Source organism: Caloenas nicobarica, chromosome 6, assembly GCF_036013445.1.
Source record: "Caloenas nicobarica isolate bCalNic1 chromosome 6, bCalNic1.hap1, whole genome shotgun sequence".
In the NCBI taxonomy this organism is placed as follows: Eukaryota; Metazoa; Chordata; class Aves; order Columbiformes; family Columbidae; genus Caloenas; species Caloenas nicobarica.
The window spans coordinates 8513827-8541102 of record NC_088250.1 but is presented as its reverse complement, the minus strand read 5'-3'; the positions used below and the strand labels follow the sequence as shown (position 1 = coordinate 8541102).

The following is a 27276-nucleotide window of genomic DNA, read 5'->3' as shown; positions in this document are numbered from 1 at the left end:
AAAGGATCGAGTGGTCCTACAATCCCATCATTAGGGACATTTTGCTCATCCACAAAGTGCTTCTTGGCACAGGTGGACCCCTCTGCAGAGCAGGAGAAGCCTCTAGAGAAGCTCCTATGTTCTGCTTGCTGGAGTCCTTCTGAACTTGCTGGCATAGCCTTGCTGGGAGAGGGGACATCTTCGAGAGCCGGAAAAACAAACTAGCCCCGGTAAGCTCTCTGGCCTTTCTTCCACTTTTCTTGATACTGCTTCCTGCACACCTCACCTCACTCATGTCCCCAGATGGTCACAGCTGCTTCAGGCATGGTGGCAAGAAGCCTCAGTGGGTGCTTGGATAGCTTTGTGTAAAGATCTGTTGGCCAAGCGCTCGCCGGGAGGGAGTCAGCACTGCTCTCGCCCTGCTTTGCTGCTCAGGGAAGGGAAGTGACGCTCCAAGGGACAAGTTGGGACCAGCGCCAGGATGCAAATCCCAGTCTGGGGTGCCTGTGTCCCTGCTCTGCCTGGGGTACCCCAAGGGCTCCTGCTGTCAGCTCCTGCCCCTGCTCAGCACCAGCCTGGAAGAGAGCAGGAACAGGCCCCAACCATGATGAGATGACTGCGATAGATGACATTAGCCTTTTGTCAAGGGCTGGGACCAGCTGCTGCCAAGTGAAGGCCATGTCACTGTCCCCAGTCCCCATGCTGTAAAGCCACACTGACATCCAGCTCCCTCCAAGGAGGTGACTCCCACTCTGCACCCCTCCGGTCTCCTTGGTTGAACCAGTACCAAAGAGCTGCCCAAAGCTGAGGTCTCATGCCTGCATCCTTCCATGAGAGCCCCTGGCCACGTGTCCACACCCCAGTGCCTTGCCCCTCTCCCTGGCAGTTCCCAGCAAGACCCCTGCCCATGGCCTTCAGCTTCGCTCCTGTCTGGGATTTCAGGGAGAGATGAGTGTGGGAGAAGGAAGAGCAAGCAATGGGGGGAAGGCGGTGAGGCTTTGTGCTGAGGTTCTGTATCATCAGTGACATACGGCGGCAGGAGGGTCTCCTTCTCCTCAGGACAGGTGGGTCATCACAGGCTTCTGCAAGGCACCAGAAGGGAAACTTTAGCTCACCGCTGTGCCCACACCACCCTGAGCCACCACAGGTGATAAGGACAGCTCAGTCCCTGTCCTCTTCAGCTGCCACCACATGGAGCGAGGACCTGCCCCATCCAATGGATCACATGAATAGTGGGAATTCAGAGATGTACATCTTGTTTGGTCCCCTTGCTCTGGGTCTTATGACATCCCAGACCTCATGGGGCCATTCCCAGGCAGGCCTGCCCTCACCGGCCAGCATGGCAAGACCAATGCCAATGGCTGAGGGCACTGTGGGCTCGAGGGGAGCATGGGGAGGGACAGGTCCCTCTGTGCAAGCCCAGGGAGGGAGGCCCCATGCGGAGCCCAGGCCAGCAAGCCTCCCGGGCAGCTGGGTTCATACCGCAAAGAGCCGCTCCACTCTCCTGTTCTTCCCGTTGGGGTTTCTCTGTGTCAGGGAGCCACGGTAAACGGAGTTGCGGTCAAAGGAGTCATCAGGACCTGTAGGGAAAAATGAGAGATGGACGGCAGGTCCTTATCCACCTCACTAGCGGTTTCAGTTACCAACCAGTCTGCTTAGGTTTTACTGTCTTCCACTTGACTTGATTTTGGATGCATCACTGTGCTTCCCTCTCCAGGAGGGTGGTGGGAACCCCTTCAATAACAGGGAGGCAAAACCTGCTGATACTCAGGTTTCCAGAGCACTGACCAACACATGTGGGTCAACTTTGGGGTCAGCCCCTTTGGACGTGTCCCTTGGGCTGTGCCTACAGCGGTCCCAAGCACAGACTGTCCTGTTACCTGTCCCCACAGATGTGCAAGCTGGTCAACTGCCAAGACCTCTGCTCTGGAAACCTCCATGGTAGAGCAAAAACCCAGCTTGTGAGGAGCTATCACCCCCCAAAGCTACAACACTGTGACCTACTAAGTCATCTCCCCTTCTCTGCCACCAGCCTCCACTAACTGCACCTTTGCAGGCTCAGTTTTGCAAGTAATTGACTTGTGGGAAGGGTGGTCAGGAGACCGTGACACCCCATCACCCACCCCAGGCAGAGGGGATTAGGCTGTCCCGGTGTTGTCCATCCTGATTGCACATCCCTCTATCTCCTTGCAGAGCTGACGTGTCCTCTGGGCTGCCTTTATCTGCTGCCCTTTGCAGGAAGGAGAGCAGATGACTCGTCCTCAGCACAAGGAAAAAGGACCTTTCCACCTACCAGCCTCAGCTTGGGAAATGGCACTGTTAATTGTCTGCATGCATGGGAAAAAAACTATTCTTTCTCTGCATTAAATGATCTTCGCCCCATTCCCTCCTTCTTCCATTATCTGGAAGGAGCGCCATTCTTTCTGCCTTTAAGCTTATGAAGTGAGATAAAAGAGAAATAGAAAGTAATTTCCTAATAGGCCTTGCTGATACTGGTCAGGATGAAAAGTTTCCAGTGATTGCCCCCTGCCACACAAGCTGCTGTGACAAGTTGCTGGTCACTGTCTACTTTGAAGCAGTCCCAAGTTGCTGTTTGTCATAGCTTGGCTGTGCAGGGCCTCTTGAACCCCATCAGAGACCAGTGGCCAAGGCAGGTGGGCAACAGGGTCAAGGATACCTTCCCCAAAATGACCAAGCAAGGAAGAAATTGCTATCAGAAATGATGATGGGTTTGGTGAGGCTTTGAGGTCTAACACCCAACGGGATGCCACAAATGAAGTAATGCAGATGTCTCCATGGACTCTGGGTTGGTAGGAGCCTAGGCTGCAGAGAAAGTCCTGGTTCTTGGAGGACTGAGCCAACTCAGCCTGACCTCCACTCTCCCACCACTGTTCCAAATCCTGCCAGATGCCTGCTCCTTTCTGGGTTATCTAGGAGGCCATGAGCACAGGGAATGAGACCCCTCCAATGCAGACACATCCCCCAAAGCCCAGCCCATCCATCCACAGGTCCCTACCTCCCACAGGCAGAGCTATGGTCCTTACCAGAGATTTCGAGGGGACTGTTGAACTTTCTCCTGAACGCCTGCAGTCCAGGCATCACCTGCAAGAGAAGGGGAACAGGCTGCTGTGGGCAAGGGGATGGGAGGACAGAGGTCTCCCCTGAGGCCACCGCTTTGAAAGCAGCTCTCTGAAGACCCCAGCTGTGCCACATGCGCACTGGGAAGGTGCACTAGCTAGCACGGATTAAACACATACTCACTCTAATGTCATCTGAAGACTCCCCTGGGCTGCTGCTGGTGGGACCGGGAGAGTCAGGGCGGGCAGCCTGTGGGCAGAGGAAGGGCAGAGGTTTCACTGGGGGTGCAGAGGGGGCAGATGACTCAGTCTGCCTCTCTGCATTTTCATCTCTTTTGTTTAGCCTCGATTAACCATACGCTGAGCAAAAGAGGCAGCACACTGCCACGGCAGCAACTCTGCCTGATGGACTGCAGTTATGAAAAAATCAGTATGGAAATGCAGGAGTTCAGTCCAGTGCATGCAGCAGCCCTGCATGGCCTCCCTGTAGCCCCAGGATGAGCGCCAGCCCCCAGATACAAAATCCTCCCTTGATGTGAGTAAGGAATCAGCCTTGTCCCACATCCTCAGTGAGATACCCACTCTTGGAGCCTTGGGGCAGGGTACCAGGCAGCAGGGAGGGAGCTGGACCCAGCTCAGCAAGACAGACAGCCCTTCACAGCACCCAGGGATGGCAGAAAAGACCCAGGGGAGCATGCACGTCTCAGGGCTGGGACCTCTTACACCCACCGTCCTCCATGCTCACCTGCCCACTCGATTTCTTCCTTGCTTTTTCCACCGACTTCACTGTCAGCCCTGCAGCAGACAGAGCTGCAATTCGAGATTCAATGTCTGATATCTTTAGGGGAAGGAAGAAAAAAAACAGACAGTGGCCAGAGGATCCATCACTGTCTTAATTTGCCATCACTGGCCAGGGCTCCGGGCAACACAGCTCTCAGATCCAAACCCTCACCTCACTCTCTGCCTTCTGCACCTGAGCAGCTGCCGAGGCCACTTTGTCCTCCAGCTCTGACAGCTCTGAGTCGGTAGCGCCGCTGTGCTGAGCCCCTTCCTCAAGCTCCTTCAGGGTCTTCTCAAGCCAGTAGGTCTTCCCAGCAGTCAGGTACACCTGAAATACAATAAAACAAAAAACCAACACATTGCAGAATTAACCTCCCTTGAGTCCTCCTCTCCTGGTGTGACTGCAGCCCCAGACACAACAGCTCCTGCTACTATTTTACGACCGCCACTTTGCCTTGCAGCACAGACAGTACCAGTCAGCTCTGGCAGGGCTTGTCATCTCATTTCCTCCCTTCCCTGGGTTTTTTTGAGAGCAATTACCAATGGGGTGAAGTGGTAAAAGGCTCAATTGGAGCACAGGAAGTACCAAAACTTGGTGACCTGCTTGAGTAACATCAGCATCTTTATGCCGTGTGCTTAGAGAGGAGTCAGGTACCTGCAAAGAAGCACAGGCTGCTATGTCCCATGGGGGCAGCAAGCTGGGAAGGAGACAGACTGCCTCTCCAAATCCACTCAGGCTTTTTTTAGGGTGTCTCTGCTACTGGGTTGCATGGGAGTAGGGTCAGGATTTGGGAGTTTAGCCTTGGGCGGTTAACCAGCCTGACCCCTGCAAAAGGCAGTTTTGCACAGGGACTGCTCTGGACATGCAGGAACGAGCCCAGCTGAGAGCTCCAGCAAACACACATGTGAGCAGAGCCCAGCACAGCAGTGGGATGAACCAGGGAGTGCTGACTGGGGACACACAGTGGCTATGGGAAGCAATGTGTTACCTTTGCTGTCCAGATAAGAAGGGCAAAAGGACCTGGCCCAATAAAACTGCTGGTTTTGCCATTGCTTGCCTTCTCCTGGGCTACTACAAGGATTCAAGTCCAAGCAAGGCAATTTAGGAGACATTAATACGTCTGTATGCAATCACATAAGAAGATTAGACAGGTCGTGGCCATTGTTTTGCTGACTGATCCCAAAATCTTGGTACTGTTAATGCAACTCCTGCTCCCCCAGCTCTCTCCACTTTTCCTGGGCTGGGTATTGTGTGAAACTGCCTGGCACGAGCCCGCTGCATGCACTGAAGTACTGAGCATCCACTCAAATCACAGCAACGCTCCCCACGTCCCACAGGTCCCACCCGTCCCAGTGCAAACCCTGAGGCTGTAACAAACCGCAGACATTTGCGGGTGCCATTTGTGAAGGCACTCAACCTGTGAGTCACAGGCACACAATTTGTTCTTGGGCCATCGAACTCTCCCAGTGCCCTTCGAGGCAGGTGGCATTCCCCAGAGAACAGTGAGCCAGCCGTGACTCAACCGGAGCACCAGAGGGAAGTAGGATGATCACGCATCTCCCAGGACCATCCTCTACCCACCGCCTCACCCCTGCCCAGCCACTGACAGCAGCAGCACTAAGACCAAAGTTCACATCCTTCTCAGCCCCATCCTCTCTCCTGGGAGAGGAGGAACCTCAAAACCTTCAATCTAGCCACCCCTTTCCCCCTGGGATGCTGTATTTGGCCAGAAACCAGCCAGGTGGTGCAGTTTCTGAGCACACTCCGCTCTCAGCAGCTGCCTGCTTTTATATGTAAGATTTCCCTGATGAGAGGTGAACCACAGAGCATGCTGTAAAACCCTGCTCTGCATCGAAGGACCTTTCTGACAGCAAAACCTGACCACCCAGATGGACATGCGACTCTTCATCCCATCTTTGAAAGGTTTCTTTGCAGCTTGGTAAATGGAAGTGCAGATACAATCCATTTCCTGCAGTGAATGAATTCATACAGGTTTACAGTAGCTAAAAAAAATTGTCGGTGCTTCACACAGTCACACAAACCTAGCAGGGGATTATACTCTAGATGGAAACTTATCACCTGCACAAGCCCATCAGCCCCAGGCACAAGTCAGCCTTAGTGAACAGATAGATCACACTATCCTCGTTTGTAAAAGCCTTGAGGAAACGTAGTGCAGGAGAGAAGTGGGACAAAAGCTTTTGCTACAGCTGGAGCACAGGACTGCTGCAGTCCAGCAAAGTGATGCTACAGCAAGCTGGGAACCGCAGCCATCCTCCTTCCCTGGCACTCACCTGTGGGAACTGGGCACTGAGGCACGGAAAGCCATAAGACAGAGCATCTGCACTGCTATTGTGTCATATTCCTCATAGACAGCCCTGGCCACTGTCAGATAACACCAGACTCTTTAATCCTTCTGTGGTGTCCATCCTTTTAATGCTGATCTACCCACTAACAAGAAACTTGAGTGGGGGACCCTCTGTATTCCCACCCCGCCATGCCCTCCCTGCTTGCAGCAAGCTGTCTTGAACCTTACATTTTCTTCAAGCTCACGGTAGGCTTCGGCCACCTCTTTCCCATCTCCCAGGCTGGGAAGCTGCCCCGCGTGGAGGGCACAGCCGCCGTTGCACTGGCTCTCTCCGTGCAACGACTCACACACTGCTTTCTCCGTGGCATTTATGGCTCTCAGCACTTTGGCTGTGATTTCGCTCAAAGCCTGAGCCGACGACCTCTGCAAACGCCCAGCACAGCCAAATCAGAGGGTGGGAGGGGAAAAAAAGAAAAAGGGACATTATTTAAATGTGGTGTACAGAACAGCGCAAGTCAGGAGTGAAAGGGGCATCCGACCTTCAGGAGGTGGAGAAAGATGGAGAAGCGATAATTAAAGGGCTTACGCCGTTCCTGAAGGGCTCTCCACCAGAGATGAATGCAAGGCTAAAGCAGAGCTTTGATCTCAGCTCGTGCTTTCTGGAGGACGGCTGTGACAAAAGAAGTAATCTCAAAAGGCTTGGAAAAGACGTTACCGATGGATGTATTGCTTGCTGGAAGCAGTGCCACTGGAGCTGTCTGACAGCAGCAGCACCGGGGCACCTGAAGGCCACTCAGTTACTCAGCAGTTAAGGTCTAATTGCAGCATATTGCTTTACACTTCAGCAGGCCTGGGCATGGATGCAAATAACTCCTGAAGTTGTGACAAAAGAAAAAGCCCCAACCTATAAAATTATTGTATTGCCACACTGCCAGAACTTGGGACCGATGTCCCCTTCCCATCCCAAGGATCACTGGTGGCAACAAGGTAAATGCTGCCTTTTGCTTGATCAGGCGCTAAGCACATGTAAAAATAGACTGAAGAAAGTCATCATCTCTCTCTCAACTGATAATTCCCTAGAAACCAAGGAGATGGGGGTGATATATACACTAGTGACAAACAGTTGTGTTTACAACTGCACATATTTCCAAGTAAACCATTCTGCAGAGAACCAGCTCACTCAGTCAAGCTGATGTTTTTATCATTTTATGGTGCCTTCATGGTACAGCAGAGTTTTTTTTCACATTTTCCATTAGGACCATGTACTTTCATCGCAGTGTTCCCCACTTAGAAGATTTCCTCCTGACTGGAGAGGAGAGTCACATAAAAACAAACTCAGAATTATGCAGAATCCAAGCCTGGATCTGGTATATGGAAAGTTGCTGTTAAAAAAAACCATCCACACTACACAGCCTTTAACCAAGGCTGCTCCATCTACCTCACCACAGGCATTTCTAGCCCAATACTGCACAAAGGTATTTGATACTTCGTGTGTTGCCACGATGCAAAAAGTTGAATTATGCTTCACTTCATAGATTGGGTTCTGCTTGAGCTGTTGCAACCCAGCTGGATCTCTCTTTGCTTGGGAGCTGTCATACAGCTCCCGTGTTACTTGCCTGCACGACCTCACTTAGAAGCAACAATGATGTCTGTGTCCTCTCTGCTTCATAGCTGTGTTTTTGTCAAAGAAAGCAGCAGATCTGGAGAATCCAGGCTTCATTTTACAAGAATGAAGAAGCTTACATTGATACTCCACTAACATCTTGTTCCTGAGCACAGATCAGGGGTTGAGCCTCTGTCTGCTGCAAACCAGCAGCTCACACAGAAATTAAGTTGCCTTGGCTTGGTGGGTTACCACTTATTGCCTGTGCTGCAATTAACTGGAAATGGTTGCTAAGAAGATGCGCATCGTTTGAGCCATGAGCGGTAGTTAAGTGTAGCTGCAGTAATCATCTAAAAGCAGCTTTTAGGAAAAAGGAGGCAGTAAAGGAGGCTTTCGGTAAGGATGCAGCGCACTGCTGATCCAGTGTCAGTAAGCACACCAAATGGTAGCCAAAATTGTGAAGGAAGCCATCCTGAGAACAGTCACTTGCTCTAATCTGGATATTTGAGAGAGTTGTGCAGAGACTCATACTGGGCACAGACTCACTAAACGCACCATGTGTGCACAAGCAGTCACACTCTCCAAGCCCAGCAGCAGCCAGATTTTACCTTGCGAGGCTGAGGAACAAAAGCACATTAAAGAGAGGCCTCGTAGCACCACAAAAATCTCAGTAACTTTGGATGGAAGGAGGTTTGCAGGAGAGGAGAGGAGCAGCACAGCCTCCTCTCGCTCCCTTCATCACGCTCACCATGGGTGTGTCAGAGCAAACACACACGTACCCCATCCACCACCAAGGCGGGAGGGAGGGGATGAACAAATAGGCCATTAGAGTCTCAACAAGGAATGCTGACCTCTTCGTTTTGTGCTAATGGACCGTCTCGGGAGGCTCTGCACAGCTGGACAGTACAAGATCTGAGTCACCTGTGCTGTCATCAGTTGCTCATCCCTGGTGCTGTCACCCAGCCCTGCCACCGATGGGTGCATGGGAAGCCACCCAGCACCTCTGTCTGCTCTTGCTCTCCAGCCAGGGAAGCCATTCGCCCCCCTGCAAGGCTTCACACAGATGGAAGCTTCTCCAGCCCTGCTGCGGGGTTACATGGCGGGGAAAAGCAGATCTCTGAAATGCACCCAGCAGGCAAGGGGATAAATCAGAGCTGCAGTGGGCCATGGGGGTGAGGAATGGGAACAGGGCTGCATAGATGCTGCAATCCCTCCTCTCGCTGACCCATGTCCCTATGGATCGCTCACCACTGAGTAGGGGACAGGAGCCAGCACAGTCCTGTGAGTACAGGAGATGCCGACCTAGCAGAGTGGAAGTGGGATCAGGGATTTTGGCACTCAGGAGCACTGACAGGTCTGGAAGAGATGTTTCAAGCTGTAGCAGGTGCCTGACAGAGGCTGGTGGCACTAAATCATCACTGAGCTCTTATGCCACTCTATGACTCTCTTCTCCTTAATAATATTCAGATTCTGAGACAACCCTTCTGTAGAGATGTGGAGGTTGTGTACCTCTCCATGACAAGCAGTAGCCCACAAGACCTCTAAGAAACTCGTGACTCCTGGATGAGACTGGGAGAGTCTACAAGCACAGAGGTCCAGATCCAAAACCTTGGGACTTCTCTCCCCCTTGACACCTCTCTTAAGCAGACAGCTGAGCCAGACAACCATGGGAGACATCAAGGTGGAGATGTGCGACAGAACAAGTGTAAGTTATAAGCCATCGAGAGCAGAAATAACCACAGATGGAGCTGAGAATGTTATGGGTGGGAGGACACAGATTACCTTTTGAACATCTCTGGCCATGTCGTCCCTGGAGGAACTCATCTCTGGTTTCTTCACTCTCTTTTCTTCATGCTCCTCTTCTTCAGAAGAGACTTCTTTGTCACTGATGTTGCTAGCTAGCTCCTCCAGCTTCCTCTTCAACTCCTCTTCCTCAGCATCAGGATCAAGTTGGGACTCTGGGGCTGGAGACTGAAGGAGCAGAACAAGAGAGTTGTGTAAGAGTCTTTGTGAGGGATGGTGGGGTATGCCAAATCCAGACACACTCACCAAGACTGGTCAGCAAAGGAGCTCTAGGAGTGCAACCACAGATGGACTTTCCAAAGGGGACTTAAAGCCCTCTCTCTGCACCCATTCTCACAAGGAACAGCCAGACCACCCATAGGAGCAGCAGAGCCCAGTGAGCTGCACTCCAGCTCCATGTTAACGAATACAAACCCTTGATCTAAAGAACCTCCATTTCAATTTTACCCACACATAGAACTTGCTCGTTTTTCCCTGCAGAAAATTGCCTTTCTTTTCCTCGTTAAAAAGGTGTGCATGGAGGATTTGGGGCCAAAAATCACCACATTTTCATTAGGAGCCCCAGCATGGCTGGTGGATCTGAGGGCAGAGATCGCAGGGACCAAAAGGTATGGTCCACCAGGCCTAGGGAAGCAGCCGCATGAACTCCCCAAGGTAGCTTTCAGAGCCTTTAGGTAATCTTATTTGCGATGAGAAAACATGCAGCAAATTTTCCCTGTAGGACAGATGGCATATTTCCACAGGGCCCTGTTATTAGGTGCAATCCATGTTACCTGAAGAAGAATCCTATTAAACTCCCAGGTGCTGGAAGGGATCTCCGGAAGTTATTGAGCTCACTGTCCCTTTCGTTAACACAGGAATAAAATTACCTGTGTTGTACCTGATGGGTTTTTGTCTAAGCTGTTCTTAACAACCTTGAACAACGGCATCTGCAACAAGCAATCTTTCTTCCAGGCAACCTATTCCTGGGCTCTGCTATCCTTTCTGCTACAAAGCTTTTCTTAATAGTTAACCTCAGCTTGTACTGCAGCTGTTTAGACCCATTGCCCCTACTCTGATCTGTCCTAGACATGGGAACAAAGCATGGGAACCTGCAAGCTTGCACATCTCCTGCTCCCTTGGTCAGATTTACTGACAGAAACACTGAATGGTTACAGACATGGCCATCCTCATCATAAACTTTAGAGAAAGGAAAATTATATTGTTTCATCTACACCTACGGGACTTCTCTGTAATTATCACTATCTGTTCTACTAAGCTGTCAGAGCAGCTCAAGGTGTTGGGTTCACATGAAGGAAAACAAAAGTACATAGTCTAAAATTAGAAATCCCGAATCAATATTAAGTGACCTGAGTATTCACGGATTCTACATTGCTGCCCAGATTTAACTTAATTTAGCTGTTTTCTTCCAAGCTTGATGGCACAGTAAGACAAGGGCAGCTCAGAAGGGATTCAGAAATCCTTCTTGACTCAGATCTCGTATTCACAATAACCAGGTCACTTCCCCATATGTGCTAATTGATTCCTCTGTGATTTCAAATGAGCTGTCACAGCTCTGCAGACATACTGATACCCACCTAAAACCCCTCCTGACATTAGCCTCCCACAGAGTATTACGCTGAAACCCAATTTTCCTGGTGCAGAAGGGGCAAGGAAGATTCTAGCTTGCACAGGGGCCCATACACATGGGTTAATTTGCTTCTATTTCAGTCCTGCCATGCAATGTTTTCTAAGGTGCTCCATCACCTCAAACTAGAGAGGAGCCTCCAAGGCCAAAACAGAGGGTTGAAATCAAGGAAGCTGAGCCAATTTGTCTATTCAGCTTTCTCCCTGCGATGCCAGTAGTTTCGGAGAAGCCTCTCAGATGCGAATGGGACCAGCACAGCCCCGGCTTTACCCGGTTACCTCATCAGAGCGCACCAGGACTTTTTCCTCCAAGCGGTTCAGCATGCATTCGATTGCGGACATGCGCTTGTTCAGCTCATGAATCTGGAGGAAAGAAGAGAGAGAGAGAGAGAGAAGAGGAGTAGAGAACAGACCAACCACCGCTGCCAGGACAGTGAGGAAACAATGCAACCCGCAGAAGAAAGCAAGCAGCAAGACGTCGCCACCATGGGCTGAGTTAAAAGACATTAAAAAATAATGTCTTCAAAAAATGACCCTGGACACCCTGACAAGCTCTCCTTGAACCTGAAAAACTCAAAGCCATGCTGAGTACCCAGCACACCGCAGTTCCCACCAAAGCATCGGTAGCTTTGATACAGTGAACATGAAACTACATCACCAGCCCCTTTGTGTCCCTTGTCCAGACAAAAGTACTAGGCTGTAACAGAGCCATGTAGCCATCTGTCGCATGCTGCCCCAAATTCAAATCAACAGCATTTTTTTCTTCCTACTAACAAGTTTTTCAAGCAGCTACTACCCCATCCTACCCCCCTACCAATACAGCACTGGAAAGGAAAATGGAAGGAGGTAACAATTTCCCATGAAATATTCCAAATAGAAAAATTAAACCTGAAAGTTTTCCCCATCACACACTTTGAAATTTTCTGACTTCTCCATGCACTGATTTATCAAGATACTTACCCCTCTTTTCTCCCTCATTCTTCTGACTGAAAAAAGGGGCATGGAGAGAAGAGAAAGATAGACAAAATCCTGAAAATGCAAGAGAAGTTGCTTTCTATGCTCAAGAGCCAAGACAAACTTTTTGTGGTTGAATCACTGAAAACAATAAAGGGAGCTTTTTTCTTTCCTTTTTTTTTTTTTTTTTTTTTTTGTTTGGGTTTTTTCCTTTTAGAAATTGAAGTTTTTCTTTCTTTAAAAGAAGGGGTGTTTCTCCTTTGATCCAAACAAATAAAACACAAATGATGAGAAATATTGCCTGTTTTGTATAGATAAAACACCATCTTCCACATCACTGCTGTTCCAAGTGGCTGCCTCCCATTCAAAGGGGAGTGAGCAGCAAATGCAATAAGTAAATGCAGTAACAAAGAGATGCGAAGCTTTGGCTTTTTTTTTTTAATAACATTTCCATCTTCTCAATTAGTTTTTGTGCCTGCTAATGTTCAATTAATTAGATCCTCACAAATGCTTGGAGAGATTGTCTCTGCTAAAGGGAAGATGAATACAAAAACCTGACACCCTGGAAAGCAGAGCGCTGTAATTACCCTCCCAAACTGAAAGCATCTTTAAGCAGAATTAAACCCACAGGCAGCAAGCAGCCCAATCCATCTGTAAGTGGTTTCTCGGTACTGTTGAAGGCCTTACTCTTGCATTGCTCCCCGGTGACAATGAGAGGTTTGTGATGGGCCACCAGCTTCAGAGGAAGTGATGGTGCCCAACCATCAGGGGCTGGACTGTCCTGAACTGCTCTCTGCATGACAAAGACTGGCAAACAGTGCTCTGTAGTAAAACATTTCAAGTGAAGAAACTTAAAATTCAGCCCATAAAGACGACGTCAGTTACGGCAAAGTATCACTTGCTGCTGGGGAGGAAAGACAGGTTATTCTAGCAGAGGTTCTGTCTCCAGACTCTCAAATACCCAAGACCTCTATCAGAAGCTTTATGTAAAGATGATTTATGTAAAGATGAGGAGCCAGATGACATCACAACTTTGGGAATCCAGGTACCTTGAGGTACAGGAGAATGGCTTTTGGGGAGATGTGCTGAATTGGTGCTATTCCTTGTGGCTTCGTCTTATTCCTACCAAAGGCACAGACCTGGGTTTTGAGCGATCTCTGCTGAAATCAACTGTTTTCTTGTGTGAATGCCCTGTTCCAAATTCAGGGCTTCTTTTAATGTCTCATCAGGTTTAAGAGCATTTTTAATAATGTTTTGTTTTAAAATTTTGTTCTAGCACCTTCAGCTCCTGGAATCACAGGACTAAGGAACAGCCTCTGCTTTTGTTACTGGACAAGTTAAGTTCCTTTTGTTGGGGACTGAACAGTGCATCCTTTCCAGAATTAAAGCAAAATCGATTTTCAGATCAAATATATTTGGACAAACCTAAGGCATTTTAGGAAAGAGGGTTTTCATCTGTGGGGTCAAAGTAATGCAGGGCAAAGAACTGAGTTCCCCACCTCTTGGAACCTTTAGATACCAACAAGATGTCTACCAAGAAAACATTGCTTTTGAAGCCAGGCTGGGGGATTCAAATACAGGGTTAACAAACATGGTTCTGGACCCTACACCCCACAAACTAAAATCTTGAATTGCCAAAGCACACAGCCTCTGAGAAGTACAGCACCAGGGTGAGCAGTCATATTCAGCCATCCTTGCTGTCCCCTGAGATGTCCCATCAGGGTCTGGGACACCCCAGAATGCCTGATGATGGCTATAAGACATACCCTGGAAGTGCCTGTAAGCAGCTCGAGAGCCACCACTTTGCTGCTCAGGAGAATGCAGTCCACTGCTTGCTGTCCCAAATCCCTCCTGGCCTGTCTCTGCCCTCCTTTGAGTCTCAGCCCCTCCATCTCCTCCAACCTCAGGACAAGGGAATGGACACCAGCCTCTTACGAACCTCTTCCAGCTCTGACAATACAACACAGCTGTCTAGCACTGGAACATGGATGCTCTTGCCTTATCTCTTCTTTGAGCTTGTACCTGGCCTCACCTTGGCCAACAGCAAAAGCAATGCACATATGCATCGTTCTGAAGTTAATGGTCCAGCACAGAGTCAGATCTCTTCCTGCTGGGCGAGGAGAAGGCTAGGCAGGATGGTTGCTAGCTGTAAACACATCAGCAGCAGAAAGGGCAGGAAGGACGAAGAGCTATTTAAGCTAATGAACAATGCTGGTATAAGAGCAAATGGGGTTAAATTGGGAGTGAGAAGATGTCTCATAACCATTAGTGGCAAGGCTCTACAGCAGCCTTTGTACTGGTGTGATGGAACAAACCACAAAGCACACTAGACCTCCCTGAAGCGAGAGCTTGCACAGCTGATGAAGGAAGTCATGTGAAGCATTGGCAGGAATCTGGCCTCATTTTCCCACTGCAAAACATGGTGCACATTTCATGCCTAACATACCATGGCTTCATTAGGGCCAAGCAGACCAGGTTTCTTCCATTTACCGCTGGCTGAAAAAGGAACGGCATTTACTAATTAAAACATGTGCTGAGAGAAGTAAAAGGCAAAGGAAAAGCTTCTCTATAGAGGCAGATGAAGTGTGCTGTTGAGGGATGGTTGTAGTGACAGAGATCCCACCACTGACAACCCCTGAAGTTGGGTCCAGGATGTGCAAAATTATCAGCTGTGAGCAGTAACTGGCTGCTGGCTCTCCCTATGTATCGGTAGTCAAACATCACCACGCATTTTGCAGCCTAAGTGGTTTGAGGGATGCTTTTTACAATTCCCACCACCCACAAAGGTGGTATCAAGAACTGCACGTCCTTGCTTGACAATTAAAACACAAGCTCATAGCCTTTTTGACACCTTTCTCTAGACTGTTCCTCCTATTATCATCATTCAGGAGAGACAAGTGACAGGTCGTCCTGACCCAGTCCTACCAGGGCAGGAACACCACACACTGCAAAGAAAGAAAAGGATCTTGATGCTTCTGAAATAACCCTCTCTAAACCTTTGTCTGATGATAAAGCACCAACATGTCCAATTGAAGCAATCCTTTTTGGGGACACAGGAAACCATAGGTAACTCTCCGATTTATAAGGACAGGCTGGAAAATTAACACCAATGAAGGCAGGCTTGTTCCTGCAACAGCAGCATGGGCAGAATGAAGCACCAGTGCCTGATTTTCTCTTTGCCATGGGCGTAAAAATGGAAGAGCTGGAAGGAGGACCTGGTAGAAGCAGCACAGAGCTCCAGAGTGCTTCTGCATCATCCTAAAAGTGCAGAGAAAAGTCTATTCTTCTTCACTTTAATGAATGAAGGAGCTTAAACACACCTTCCCAGACCTTAGCTCTGCTCCCATTTCACCTTGGCAGGTGCCTCACAACATGGAGGGCCAGACATGGCCATTTATTATGCTGGTGCCACACAACCGTGATGTGACACCTATTATAGGTGAGCCACCCACCCACTGGCCCACTGTCTTGCTCCGGCAATGCAAAGTGGCTACACCCCCAGCTTCTTCAGCTCCTGAGCTGAAGAGGATGAGGGATCTTGAGTCTATAGGGATCTGGGATCTACTCTGCTCACGGGAATCATGGCACCAAACCACCCCTGCACAGAAGGGGCAATGGTTGTGTGGATATTTAGGGCACGCCAGCTTTTCTTCTCATGCTCCACATCCATCCTGGCTGGGAGGCTGACTACTGTGGTTGCACCCCGGTCTGCCATCACTGCTGCTCTTCTCTGAACCAGATGACACCATCCTGCACCTCACAGATAACAAGCATCATTTATAGCAAGACAGGCTTGGCCACAGACTTGGCCTCACAAGAGGTTTAACAGCTGTTTGGTACCTGATTCCTGGAGCGGCTGACATTCTCCTGGGATGAGGCTCTGTTCCGGCGTTTCACATGGTGGGGCGGGTAGGCAGGGAACTGGACTCCCTTCACATCCTCATCAGAGGTGTCCATATCTGCAGAGTATGTGGACCAGGGCTGCTCATTCCAGGGACTGCCTTTGGAGACAGAAGGCTTCAGCACAAAGGTACAAAAGATTCATACCCTTGAGTTACTTCCTGAACATCAGGCCCATCCTTAAGACAAGCAAATAATGAGGCACTTCTCCAAATCACACTTTATATCCTTTGACGAGAAATTCTTTTGCAAGAGTTACTAAGGTTAACGATGGCTACGCTGGGCCAGGCTGCAGCTCCATCCATGGTGGCATTACTGAGATAGTGGTGGGCATGAGGAGCATCATCCTTGCTCCCTCATGTTACAAACAACCCCCTCACCAAAAACTGCTATTGCCTTCTCAGTTTTGTTGGAGCACGGGTTTAGACACTGCCCTTCATGCATTGTTCAAGTGCTGGAAGGTGTTTCTCTCAGGCTAGAGAAGTACCAGGTTACAATGGAGTGTTTAAAAGAAGATCCAATACCTTTTAAAGGAGAATTTTGAGCAAGGCAAGAAAAATCAGACAAAATGGCATTAACAAGCTAGAGGGCCCTGCTGCTGTGTCACCCCAGAGGGGCTCAGAGTGGAAATTTAAACAGTACACAGTAAGGTCTACCCAGTGTTTCCTAGTACCCTGAAAATACAACTAAGCAGTCGCAGACCCAGAAAGATATGTATGTTCTACAGTTGCATGTGAACAGGCCAGTGCGCAACCCTCCTGGCTCTGCTATCACAGCAGGAAAAACAGTGGGAGTAAAAGTCAAATTCTGCACCGTTGTTTGCTATGGTATTTATAGACTCACAAAACCACAGATCCTGTAGCCTGCTGCTGCACCCTGCCCAGCTACAAGGATGCTACTTAGCAATCTCCAGCTTTTGCATCCAGTTATTGTCCAGTCTTACTCCAGCTCAAGTCTCCTTAAAACTGTAAACTGTCTGCAGCCACACCATCCTTTGGCAAGGAGTTCAACTCATTTGTCCCTGCGTGCAGGAAGAAACACATTCCATTGTTTCTAGTAGTGTCATTTGATTGTATCTAGTTTCTACCCTGGATAAGGCCTCCAGATATGGATGGATGGACGGCTTAAGAACAATCCCTCTAGTTTTGAGAAAAGAGTTCATCGGGAACAAGACCAGCCCATTACAACCAAATAACTTCAGCTGATTCCTTCAAGACAAAAAAAAAATTGCAGACGGATATTTTGTCTTGACATTCGAGATTTTTAATAACTTTGAGGTTATTAAAAAAAGACATTTTCATTTTGGTCCAAGTCTTGCGACGCTTTACCCCAAGATACAAGAGGAACCTGGCCAGAGACACCTACCAAGTTTTGCATTTCTGTCCAGGCTCCTTGTCCGTGAATTGACGGTGAGCCGAACCTCTGTGCTGAAGTGCTGCTCTGGAGGGCTCACACCTGTTCCCTGCTCCTGCAAGACGTGGTGGAAAACCAGATCTGCCTCTGCGATCTTGGACTCCTTCTGGGGAGCATCTTCAGCTGAGTTGGGGAAATCTGGGAAGGACTGAGAGATGAGGATTGCTGCTGAGCAGCTGTCCACGCGGACACCCTGACCTTCGCTAACAGCTCCTAGCTCTATCCTCCAAAACATGTATAGGTTGACCTTTTATAATGCCAATTCCTAACAATCCATTTTAAAGCTTTATTTATCTTGCTGACGAACCCTGAGCGATACTTCTCATCACTGCCAGGGGGCACTGTTAAGTTTTACAAGAACAAGGCACAGAGTCCCTTCAGCTAGGCGCAAAGAGCTCTACTCTTAAAACGCCATGCGCTTTCGAGTATGCAAACAATAACCACCTTCTGCCCCTCAAATAATCTGCAACTGATAAATTTAATTCGGATGGTCTCGACAAGCCAGCCCTCCCTGGACTCACATTGAATTCTACTGCATAAAGACAGGCTTAGTTAAAGAAAGAATAAATCTAATTGTTTACCCGAAACTCCTATCAATTTATGTGGATTGATGTGGATGTTGTGTTTTGTTTGTTTGGGTTTTTTTTTTTTTTTTTAAGCCTTTGTTACACATTTCAGCACATTCTAGTTCTACTCAGGTTTACAGTTTAAAGCTGCTAAATTTTCTTAAGTGAAATTTAAACAGGAAAGGCAAATAGGACTACCCTATAAACCTTGATGTGAAGCATCTCAGGCTGGAAGATCTTTTGCTGCACCCAGGGCTGTCCCATCTGCGTTGCTCTGCCCAGAGCTGAAAGGTGGGGATGGCTCAGCCCCAGCCCTCACTGGGATCAGGGGCACAGCTCACTGCAGTCACTCATGCTGGAGTTGCCCATGGGCCCTACTCCTGGTCAGCATCTCCTGACACTGAGACATATATAGTCTCTTATATAGACATAACTAGTGTTCATGCATAGTTTTTGTTCTCCCCTCTGACTGATGGGGACGACCACCCTGCAGGTGCTGTCCCTGCAGTCACTCTGGCTCTGCAGGATTCATCTTCTCAATCTCAGAAGGGCAGTGTGCTCCACAAAGGTGCCAGCCGGCTACATCCCCAGTGCCATCACATGGCAAAACCAGCCCCAAAATGGATGGGATGATGTAAGAGGGGTCTGGCTTAATTTAATCCTTTGATCACTGAACCTCCAAAAGCTTGCTGGAAACTAGGGTGTCCCATAGCCTTGGGACAACACAGGAAAACTGTCTGCACAGAGCTTCTTGCTATCTCATCTTACTACTCATCCTTGCTTTGGTCAGATGTCCTACTCCTGACTCAGCCTCAGGCAAAGCAATTGAAATGAGAGAAGAGCTGGCAAGCGGGGCTATGAGAAGTGAGAACTTGCACCATCACCTCTCAACACCAGCTGAATGAGGAGGTAGCAGAGATAAAAAGGAGGAAGAAGAGAGGAAAGGACCCCCCCCCCAGCACTCTCCCAGTACCTGGAAAGCATCCGGGCTGCTGGCTGCTGGAGAGAGCTGCACAGACTGGCGGCGAGACTGAGAGGAGTAGTCCGAGTCCAGGTCAAAATCAAAGGGATGGACAGACAGCAGGCGCTTTGTCTTGCGCATCTTAGCGTAGGAAGTGCAGGAAAGGAAAATTCAGCATAAAACACAGTTGACCTTGAGCAAAGGGGGAAGGACGGCCATTGTCTCCTTAGTTTGCCTCAGTTTGCACAGCCCAAAGCAAGGCTCCTGCTTTTTGTAGAGAACATTTGGGTCCAACATTGCCCTGCTTGCAGGGAGCCAGGTATGTAGGGCAGTGTGTGCTTATGCTGGAGTAAAGAACAAGGGAGTTCCTGATTTCCAGAGTCTCTGGCTCAGGACTGTGGCCATGAGCAGACAGTGAGAAGCTCCTGGTTTGTAAAGGCCCTGTGGGAAAGCTGAGCCAGGTCACAGCTCAGACAGAGCTCCAGGAGATGCTTTTGAGTCCTGAAGCGTCTCTCTGTCTCCAGAGGTAGGATGCTGTGGGCAGATCTCCCTAGACGTTTGGGTAGTCATCAGCTGCTTTTGGGCAGGAGCAGCTTGGACAAGCTTTTAAGACTTCAGAAGCAGATTAAAATGAAGTATAAAGTGTGTGAAATGCAGCATATACCAAATGAACCAGGCCAAGATGGTGTGTATGTAACAGCATGTAACTGTACCAGCATTTCAAATGCACTGACAGATTTCACACATGCTTCAAGGACAAATACACCTCCCATGAGACTTCTTAATCTCCATTTCAATCTGTACACATAGTCCCAGAAAAAACCCCAGGAGATAAATACACAAACCCAGCTGTCCTTGCTACTCTACCAGGTACTAGTAAAAAACCAGGTGTGTTCTCATTATACAGGTAGGAACTGGGACATTGGCATTAATTGGGGTCTTCCCGAATGTCAGGAGATGGTCTTTTTTCCAGAGGGTAAATATCTGTGATTTTACTGATTTGGTTACCGTTTCCACACAAACTGAGAGGGGCCCATCTCAGAAAAGGAAAACAGAGAAAGACCCAGTTTTGAATGTGGCACAGAAAGCCACCACCACTACCACCACCACCCAAGGCAGGCCACCAGCAGCTGAGGGCACAGGGCAAGGCAGAAGGGCATCCAGAACCAAACGCTTACTCTGCTGTAGCACTCTGCTTCAGCTCCACGAAGGACATCATCTTCGTCATCGCTGTTGTCCCCAGTGCTGGTGAGGAGCTGGCATTCACCTGGAGGGGAGACAATGGCACGCTGTGTATGGGCAGCTCCTGCACCCCATTCCTGGGGAAGGTAAGTCCCCACTGAGGCGGTCACACCAATGCATTTGTGGATGAGGCCATGCTTCTTGTATGGGGTGAAAAGATCCAGATTAGAAATACCTCCCAATTTTTATTTTATTTTTTTTTTTTAAATTTTTTTTTTGCATACTACAGTAGGTTGCCTAAGCAAACAGAAGGAGACAAAGGATTGGAAGAGGGCAGGAACACCTTAAGGTAGCCCCAGTGACCACAGCCTAAGCCGTGTAGGGTAGAAGCTCTTTGGGGTGCAGTTCCCAGGCATCGCTGCAGATACCCACTCTTAGCACTTGATATTGCAGAAGCATGGCTGGCCTCTCATTGCTTCCCCTTCCAGCTGTGCACCAACACAGATGTGGAAGTGACCACCACAAGAAGATCAAGGGCACCCATAACCCAGCGAGCAACCTGAGGTCCACCCCGGTGACCCCAGTTTTTGAAGTCACTACAGCTCAGCCCAACATAGCTCTGACGCTGCTATTCCTGGTTCCCATCAGCCAGGTCCACCATCTATCAGTGACCTCTTCCTTTCTGGGTTACCATCTCTGTGCCCAGATCACTGTCAAACCCAGCAATACATTGAGAACAGCACAAATGCCAGACCAAGTCCAAAGTCAAGGTAGGTAAAATGCTCTGTCCTGTATCAAACGGAAAGGTGGAGCAAGTCCTTCCTGCAAGGGCTCCTAAGGAATGCTACCTGAGGTCCCAAATTCAGTGGGTTCCTTAAGAATATGGCCCACTTTAAGCATATGATGTAGGTGCATTGAGATGAGTAGTTGTAAGCCTTGAGTCTGGCATGTAACTGAGGGTCCTGTTGCATCTGAGTCTACCTTCAAGACCCCAGGTGTACCACAGTGTGAGAGGCAAATATTACAGTCCAACTCCACCGCAGTGGAGAAATGCCCTCCCTGGTCCAGCCACACCAAACCGTGCTGAAGTGCCCATAGCCAGATGTGAAAAGAAAAAGACATTGGAAACCTTGTTTGAACTGCAAACCACATGCTGCAATTCTCTTTTTTTACTTACTGTTAATGTCTGGCAGGCTGTAAACTCTGTCATGAAGACCTAAATAAAAAGAAAAATGGTGGTAAAAATAAATAAGCACATTTTATCCAGGTACCTCACAGAAAACAAGCCTCAGAGCTATGGTTAACTGGCGTTCTCATTCTCTAACCATCACAAGGCATGATCATCAAAAGGGTTCTTTAGAGAGAACAAAACAGGCACTTGGAGACCAGACTTGACTTTTAAAAGTCAAAGAGCTTATTGCCACCACTTCCACGGTCCTGATGCAACACTCCTGGGAGTGCAGCAGCAGGGGAAGGCTCAGCCAACAGCAGATGGCCACACAAAATGCAGCCTTCCGTGCTCTTTCTGAATATTTCTGCCATGAGTGATCTGGATAAAAGAATGATTGGACTGTCTGAATCAGCTCATGTCTATGGTATTTGTGCTAACTTTTCTGTGGCTCCTCAAGATGGGAATAAAATCCACACTGGTTTTTCAAGGCAACAGGCAAAGCAGTGCTGGAGCTGTGTGAATGGCAACCAGCAGCTATCCAGTAAAAAATACTGTATTAAAACCAGCTTTCAGCCTGTGTTTATGCACTATTGGGCCAATCTCAGAAATACTGAAGATCCATAAGTCTCTGAAGAACATAGCTATGGGGACAGGTAGCTCACTAATTTTTATACAGTTTTGTTAGTGCCAGAGCATCATCAGATTGGCTGTAAAAATGATTAGATCATGGGAAGAAATCAAGGGCTGGCTCTATCTACCATCTGTTTTTTGGACATGCAGGTTAAAACTTGGGTTAATTTCACAAGCTCTTCCTTGTGATGAGCTAAAAGAAAGAAAAACAAGCTGCAAGTCTTACGTACTTACAAAGTGCAGGACATGAGACTTTTAAAACTAAGCATGAGTTATTCTTGAGTCTATGGTAAAACCTTAAATCTTAACAGAGGAAAAAAAAAAAAAAAATCCACCAAGAGCATCTGCTCTGCTGCTCCCGATATGAATGCACCACTCTGAAGCTCTGCTTCCTCCCCAAAATGTTTTGCACAATCTGAAAACCACATGTCCCTCAGGGCAGCATCAACGCTGATGTTCTTCACTTGGTGCATTCCAATGCCTGCTCAGCCCTTGCACGCAGCAGGGCAGGAGAAACCCCAGTGCTTCTCCTCACCTAGAAACGCAGAGCTCAACCCCTGGCCTGGCTGCAGCCTGCCGTAGAGGGACTGCAGCACTTTGGCACTTCCAAACCTCTTGAAACGGGATCGCACGTGTTCGTAGTACCACTCCAGGGAACCGATCTTCACGATCCTGCCCAAAGAGAGGATGCACATACAGGTGAGCCAACCCGGCCACGCTCATGGTGACCAGACCCCCGCCCAGAACCCATCTCTTAACAAAAACACAGCCTGTTTTCTAACCAGCATAACTGGTTTCTAAGAAGCATGAAGGGATGCTGAGTTTGGGTGACTCTTCTTGAACCTCAGCCCTGAGGCTCGCCTTGCCGGTCGCCCTCCATCGCAGCAGCGGTACCTGGACAGGCGGCAGGGATCACAGACCCAGCCTTGCTCCTTCTTGTTGTAGCGGCTGCAGTTCTTGCAGGTGTAGAAGCGACAGTCCAGGCACTGCCGCTTGCTGTTCAGTAGGAACTTGAAGGGCTGGAGACAGTGGACGCAGTGGGTTTCGTTGAGGTGGGACTGGTTCGTCAGGAACTCTCTCTTGCTGCTCTCCTGGTCGATCTTCCATTTCAGCTCCCTGCAGAAAACATCCCAAAACACAAGAACTTGTTTTTGTCAGCATTTCGCTGTGAGCTCTCACATGTCATACCCCATCACACTTCAATAATTTCAGGAATGATTTTCTGGGGAACATCCTGAGTCCCGCAGCCTGTGGAAACTGCTGTAGGGCAAATCTGATCAATAACACATCACGAGTTAAATAAGCTGAACAAAGGAGTGGGTTCCAGATTCTGGACAGGTTACTATATGTTAAGATCTGCTGCTGTTAAATTTAAAATTAGATTTGGTTGTGCCAAAACCTGTCACATTTGCTTCACAAGTATTTATCATAAATGCCAGGAGTCTCAGGAAAGCAACCCTTCTCAAAAAAACTCTCCCTGCATCCCAACCCAAGGCAATCTTTGAGCCTGAAGTCCAGCTGGGAGTTAAAGGCTTTCTAGAATTCTCAGTTTAATAAAAATAAAAATAAGTAATAATTTTAAAAAGGCAATCTGAGGTGAAAAAGGATTAAAAGTGGTTTTAATTTAGTCCTCCAGTGCTAAATTCAGCAGAGGCTTTTATTAAGGGCAGAAGCAATGTGCAATGAGGTCCCGGCTGTTCAGAAGTCAGCAGCAGGAGATGCTCACAATGGTCTTGTGAAAGCTCAGCCAACATGAATGCTTTCTAAGAGCATCTTCTCCTGGCCGTCCATCACTATGAGCTTCCTTCGCTATCCAGACCTGGTTGTTAGAGCAGGTCCCCCTGCAAGAAGGTGACTGTGCAAGGCTGAACCCCCAATGACAACCATGGCCAGCTGAAACACCTGCCAAGATGTGGGGGGTGCCTGCTGTGCTACCCAAAGGCTTTCTGTTTGTTCCTCATGCCACACACCACCTCAGGCATGTTTGCCTTTGGGGCTATGGCTGAGAGGCAGTGTTTGACTTGTAGGGAAGGTCCTAGAAGGTTGTTTTCTGTCTAGGTAAGGTTGGGAAGCCACATTTTCCAGAGCAGAAGTCAGCCTGGGCCAAAAAACTCAAGCAATAAGGTCTGGAGGCTTCTGCAAGAGCACAGCATGGACCACAAGGCTTCTGGTGATGCTCCTGGTGCAGCCCAGCCGCCGAGCAGATGGGCTGACACCGGAGCAACCGCAGCAGGAGCCTTGCTGGTGTGGCAGCGTGGTGCTGGGGAGCAGCAACGGGAACAGCATGAATGTATATCAAGCTAATCTCTGTTTAACCAAATCAGTTTGCACATTAGGGATAAGCTCTCGTTTTTTATCGGGGGAGACTTATCACCAGCTCACTGCCAGTGCAGCAGCCTGTTTGCTGTTACGCTGGAACAACACCAACTCGCAATAATCAAAGAGACAGGACACACAAAAATCAGTATGAAGACTGTACGAGGCACTTAGTTTTTATGTTCAGCTCCTCACTGTTCTAGCAATGTTTTGAACAACCTAGTGCAAATGTTTGGCTGTAAATTTATGTGACTACTGAAAACTAACCCCCAAATAGAAAACCCTTGGGTTGGGCTCAGTGCTCCTTTTCCACCCGCATGTTAAGGCTGTTTCCAGCAGGATCCAATCTTTCACTGGACTGCTTTTTCTGGTTCCCAAAGACCAGTCAGATGTCTTCACCTCCCCTCCTTTGCCCACAAGACCTGCCAGAGGAAGGACAAGTCGTAACCAAACCAGTTTAAAACCCGCAGGAACTGCATGCCTCTTGTCTCTTCTTGCTGGCAGGAGTGCAAGCCAGTCCTTTGCCCGCTCTGCTCATGGCAGAATACATCAACACTGGTGGGATGCCAAACTGCAGTGGGGTCAGTCCAGCTGAGCTCCAGGGGAGATGCAGGGAGCCATCCCAAAAACAGGGGCGTGCTGGCAGGGAGGTTTATGGAAGGAAGCAGGGAGAGCCCCCACAAAGTGGCCATTATTTAATTTCTTGGGCAAAGCATTACCCTCGCATGGTTGTGCAGCTTCTGGCCAGCTGAAGCCTTTGTCCATTGTGGATGAATAGCTTCTGCCAAAAAGAAAATGCTGAGAAGTAGCAGAAAGGGGAAAAAAAAAGACCAGGATGGGGGGCAACATTTCTTCCAGGCTTGCAGGTTGATACAAGCCCAGTCAATAGAAAACCAAATGAATAGAAAAGCAAATGCGGGTGGTCAGAACACAGGGTGAATGGCTGCAGGGTCTTGCAGAACCTCACATCATGTCCCAGCTTGTTACAGGCAGAAAATGCTTACATAGCTCCATGTCCAGCATGCTGGGACAGAGGGAATGCTACTTAGAGACAGCAGCCAGGGGTAGACGCATCCTGAGACCTTCCCTCTATCTTGCACCTCCCATACCATGACACTCAATTTGGGAGCCTACTGGGCATCAGAGCAGAACTAGATAAACCAGTCTGGCACCAAGGTCAAGTAGGTAAAGAATTCACCTCACCCATTTCTTTGCTGCAGGACACAGCAACGTGGGTCCCCACCTACTTCCCCCAGGCAGAGCTCAGATGCATCACAAGGGAGACATTTACCCTTTCCAGGGTGATAATTTTTTTAAACACCCTTGTCTGATCTCTGTCCTGCACTTCAGAGCTACCAGCAGAGGAAGACAGCAGACGATGATACTGAATTATCTCTGCCTCCCACACAGGCTGGGTTTCCTTGGGCAAAAAATTAATCAGGAGATTCAGAAATACATGTCTGAGAGCTTCTTATGGCTAATGGTGTAAACTGAGAGGCTTCCACGTAGCCCTGTGCAAAAACCCACAACAGCAAGCTTTCAGGAGATGTTTCGGCAGCTCAGATGCAGACATCCCCTCTCACCTTTCCCTTTGGATTTGATAGAGGACCCAACGAGCTCCCAGCCGCTAATAGAGGACCCAACGAGCTCCCAGCCGCTAATAGAGGACCCAACGAGCTCCCAGCCGCTACAGCATCACTGTGCCATGGGCACCAGTCCTGGCTGGAAAACTTCAGAGCTAGGAGGGTATGAGAGCTCAGCGGGGAGCAGCACTGCCCAAACCCAGCCTGGGAGTACAGGCCATCCTGCTGGGATAACGAGCACTTAGCCAGACCCTGAACAGAGAGCCTGCAGCTTTTTTGAAGAAGTTAAGAAATTAAGTTCAACGCCTGATATAGTTAATGAACAAGACCCCACAATTTCTTGCGCTCAAAATTTAATCTAACCTGACAAAAGGTTTTTAAAACAGCACTTTTGTCCAATGCCCTGTTTATAAGAACTTAAAAAAATATATCCATTTGCTGCTCCAGTGATTTTCAATCTTTTCCCAATCTGTGGCCCCCTAAAACTTTTCCAGAAGAGCGTGGCTCCCTGTATAGCATATTAAGGCTATTACAATAGGTTTACTACTCCTCTCAGTTATTTTTCCAGGATTCTTCAGCAGTTTGTGGACTCCCAGGACCCACCAAATACCCCTCCTGTCCTAAATACATGAGAACCATCACATGAAGCAAAAGCGAAGTAGTCAAATTCCATTCTTTGCTCCCAGGTAAGGTCTCCCCCTGACAACCACACCAGTGTCAGGCCCCACAAAGTCATTTCCTGAGCAGAGGACAGATATTTGTCCCCATAAACCACTGTAGTGACACTGAACTGTGTTGCTGCCGGTGGCACAGCACCAGTTTGCACCTTTGCAGCCCGAATGCGTCACCTGGCAGCTGATAACGTAATCTATTAATCACTATATTTGATTTTCACAGCTAGCTCCTGGCTGTTCCTCATTGCCCACATCCTCAATGTGTTGCTTTATTCTTACAACCCCTATGCCATAGGATGTACAGAGATCCAAGGCTACAGCTTTCTTGGACACAAACTTGCGGACCAGACAGCAGATACTCACTCCAGCCGTTCCTCCTCTTTTTTCCGCAGATCAAAGTCCCGCTGAACAACTTCCCAAACATGCTTGGCCTCTTCATCTGTTAGCTTGGAGAGATCCAGCTTCCTCCCCATCTCGTCCTGGTGAGTCGAGCCCAGTCCTGTTACTTGCTGCCTCGTACCCTGGGATGCTGATGGAGGGGTGAGAACTGAGCCCCACCTCCCTGGCTGCCCATATAAACGGGCAGAGCTGCAGGCAGCTCCAGACCTCGTCCGTCCTCCTGGCTGTGGTTAGAGATGTTTACTCTCAGTGGAGCTGCCTGCTTTGAGCAGGGTGTGTGAATCAAACGAAGCCTTCAAACGCCTCCCCAGGGAAGGCAGGCCACGGGGTTTGGGAGGAGGCTGAGCATCCCT

At 48.8% G+C, this 27276-nt stretch overlaps 1 protein-coding gene across 1 annotated transcript; it reads right to left on the bottom strand.

Moving 5' to 3' along the window:
* Positions 1-886: 886 nt before the first annotated feature.
* On the bottom strand, positions 887-26997 carry MLPH (melanophilin). The gene is made up of 17 exons (XM_065637210.1): positions 26888-26997; positions 22846-23067; positions 22487-22623; positions 21328-21366; positions 20147-20235; positions 18981-19109; positions 17394-17589; positions 15969-16129; positions 11454-11537; positions 9528-9716; positions 6371-6565; positions 4009-4164; positions 3802-3894; positions 3241-3306; positions 3024-3081; positions 1462-1559; positions 887-1061 (listed from the first exon to the last, which is right to left on the bottom strand). The coding sequence occupies exons 1-17, from the start codon at positions 26995-26997 to the stop codon at positions 1035-1037; spliced, it is 2049 nt and encodes a 682-aa protein (XP_065493282.1). The 3' UTR covers positions 887-1034.
* Between the last annotated feature and the right edge of the window lie 279 nt (positions 26998-27276).

What these genes read in the sequence shown, in the direction of transcription:
- MLPH (XM_065637210.1), bottom strand. Translation starts at nt 26,997, where the DNA reads ATGGGGAGGAAGCTGGATCTCTCCAAGCTAACAGATGAAGAGGCCAAG. An exon ending in AAGCAGAGTGCTACAGCAGA is followed by an intron (nt 19,110 to 20,146) that starts GTAAGCGTTTGG and finishes TCCTACGCTAAG; the next exon opens with ATGCGCAAGACAAAGCGCCT. An exon ending in GCAGCCCGGATGCTTTCCAG is followed by an intron (nt 17,590 to 18,980) that starts GTACTGGGAGAG and finishes CTCATCTCTCAG; the next exon opens with TCCTTCCCAGATTTCCCCAA.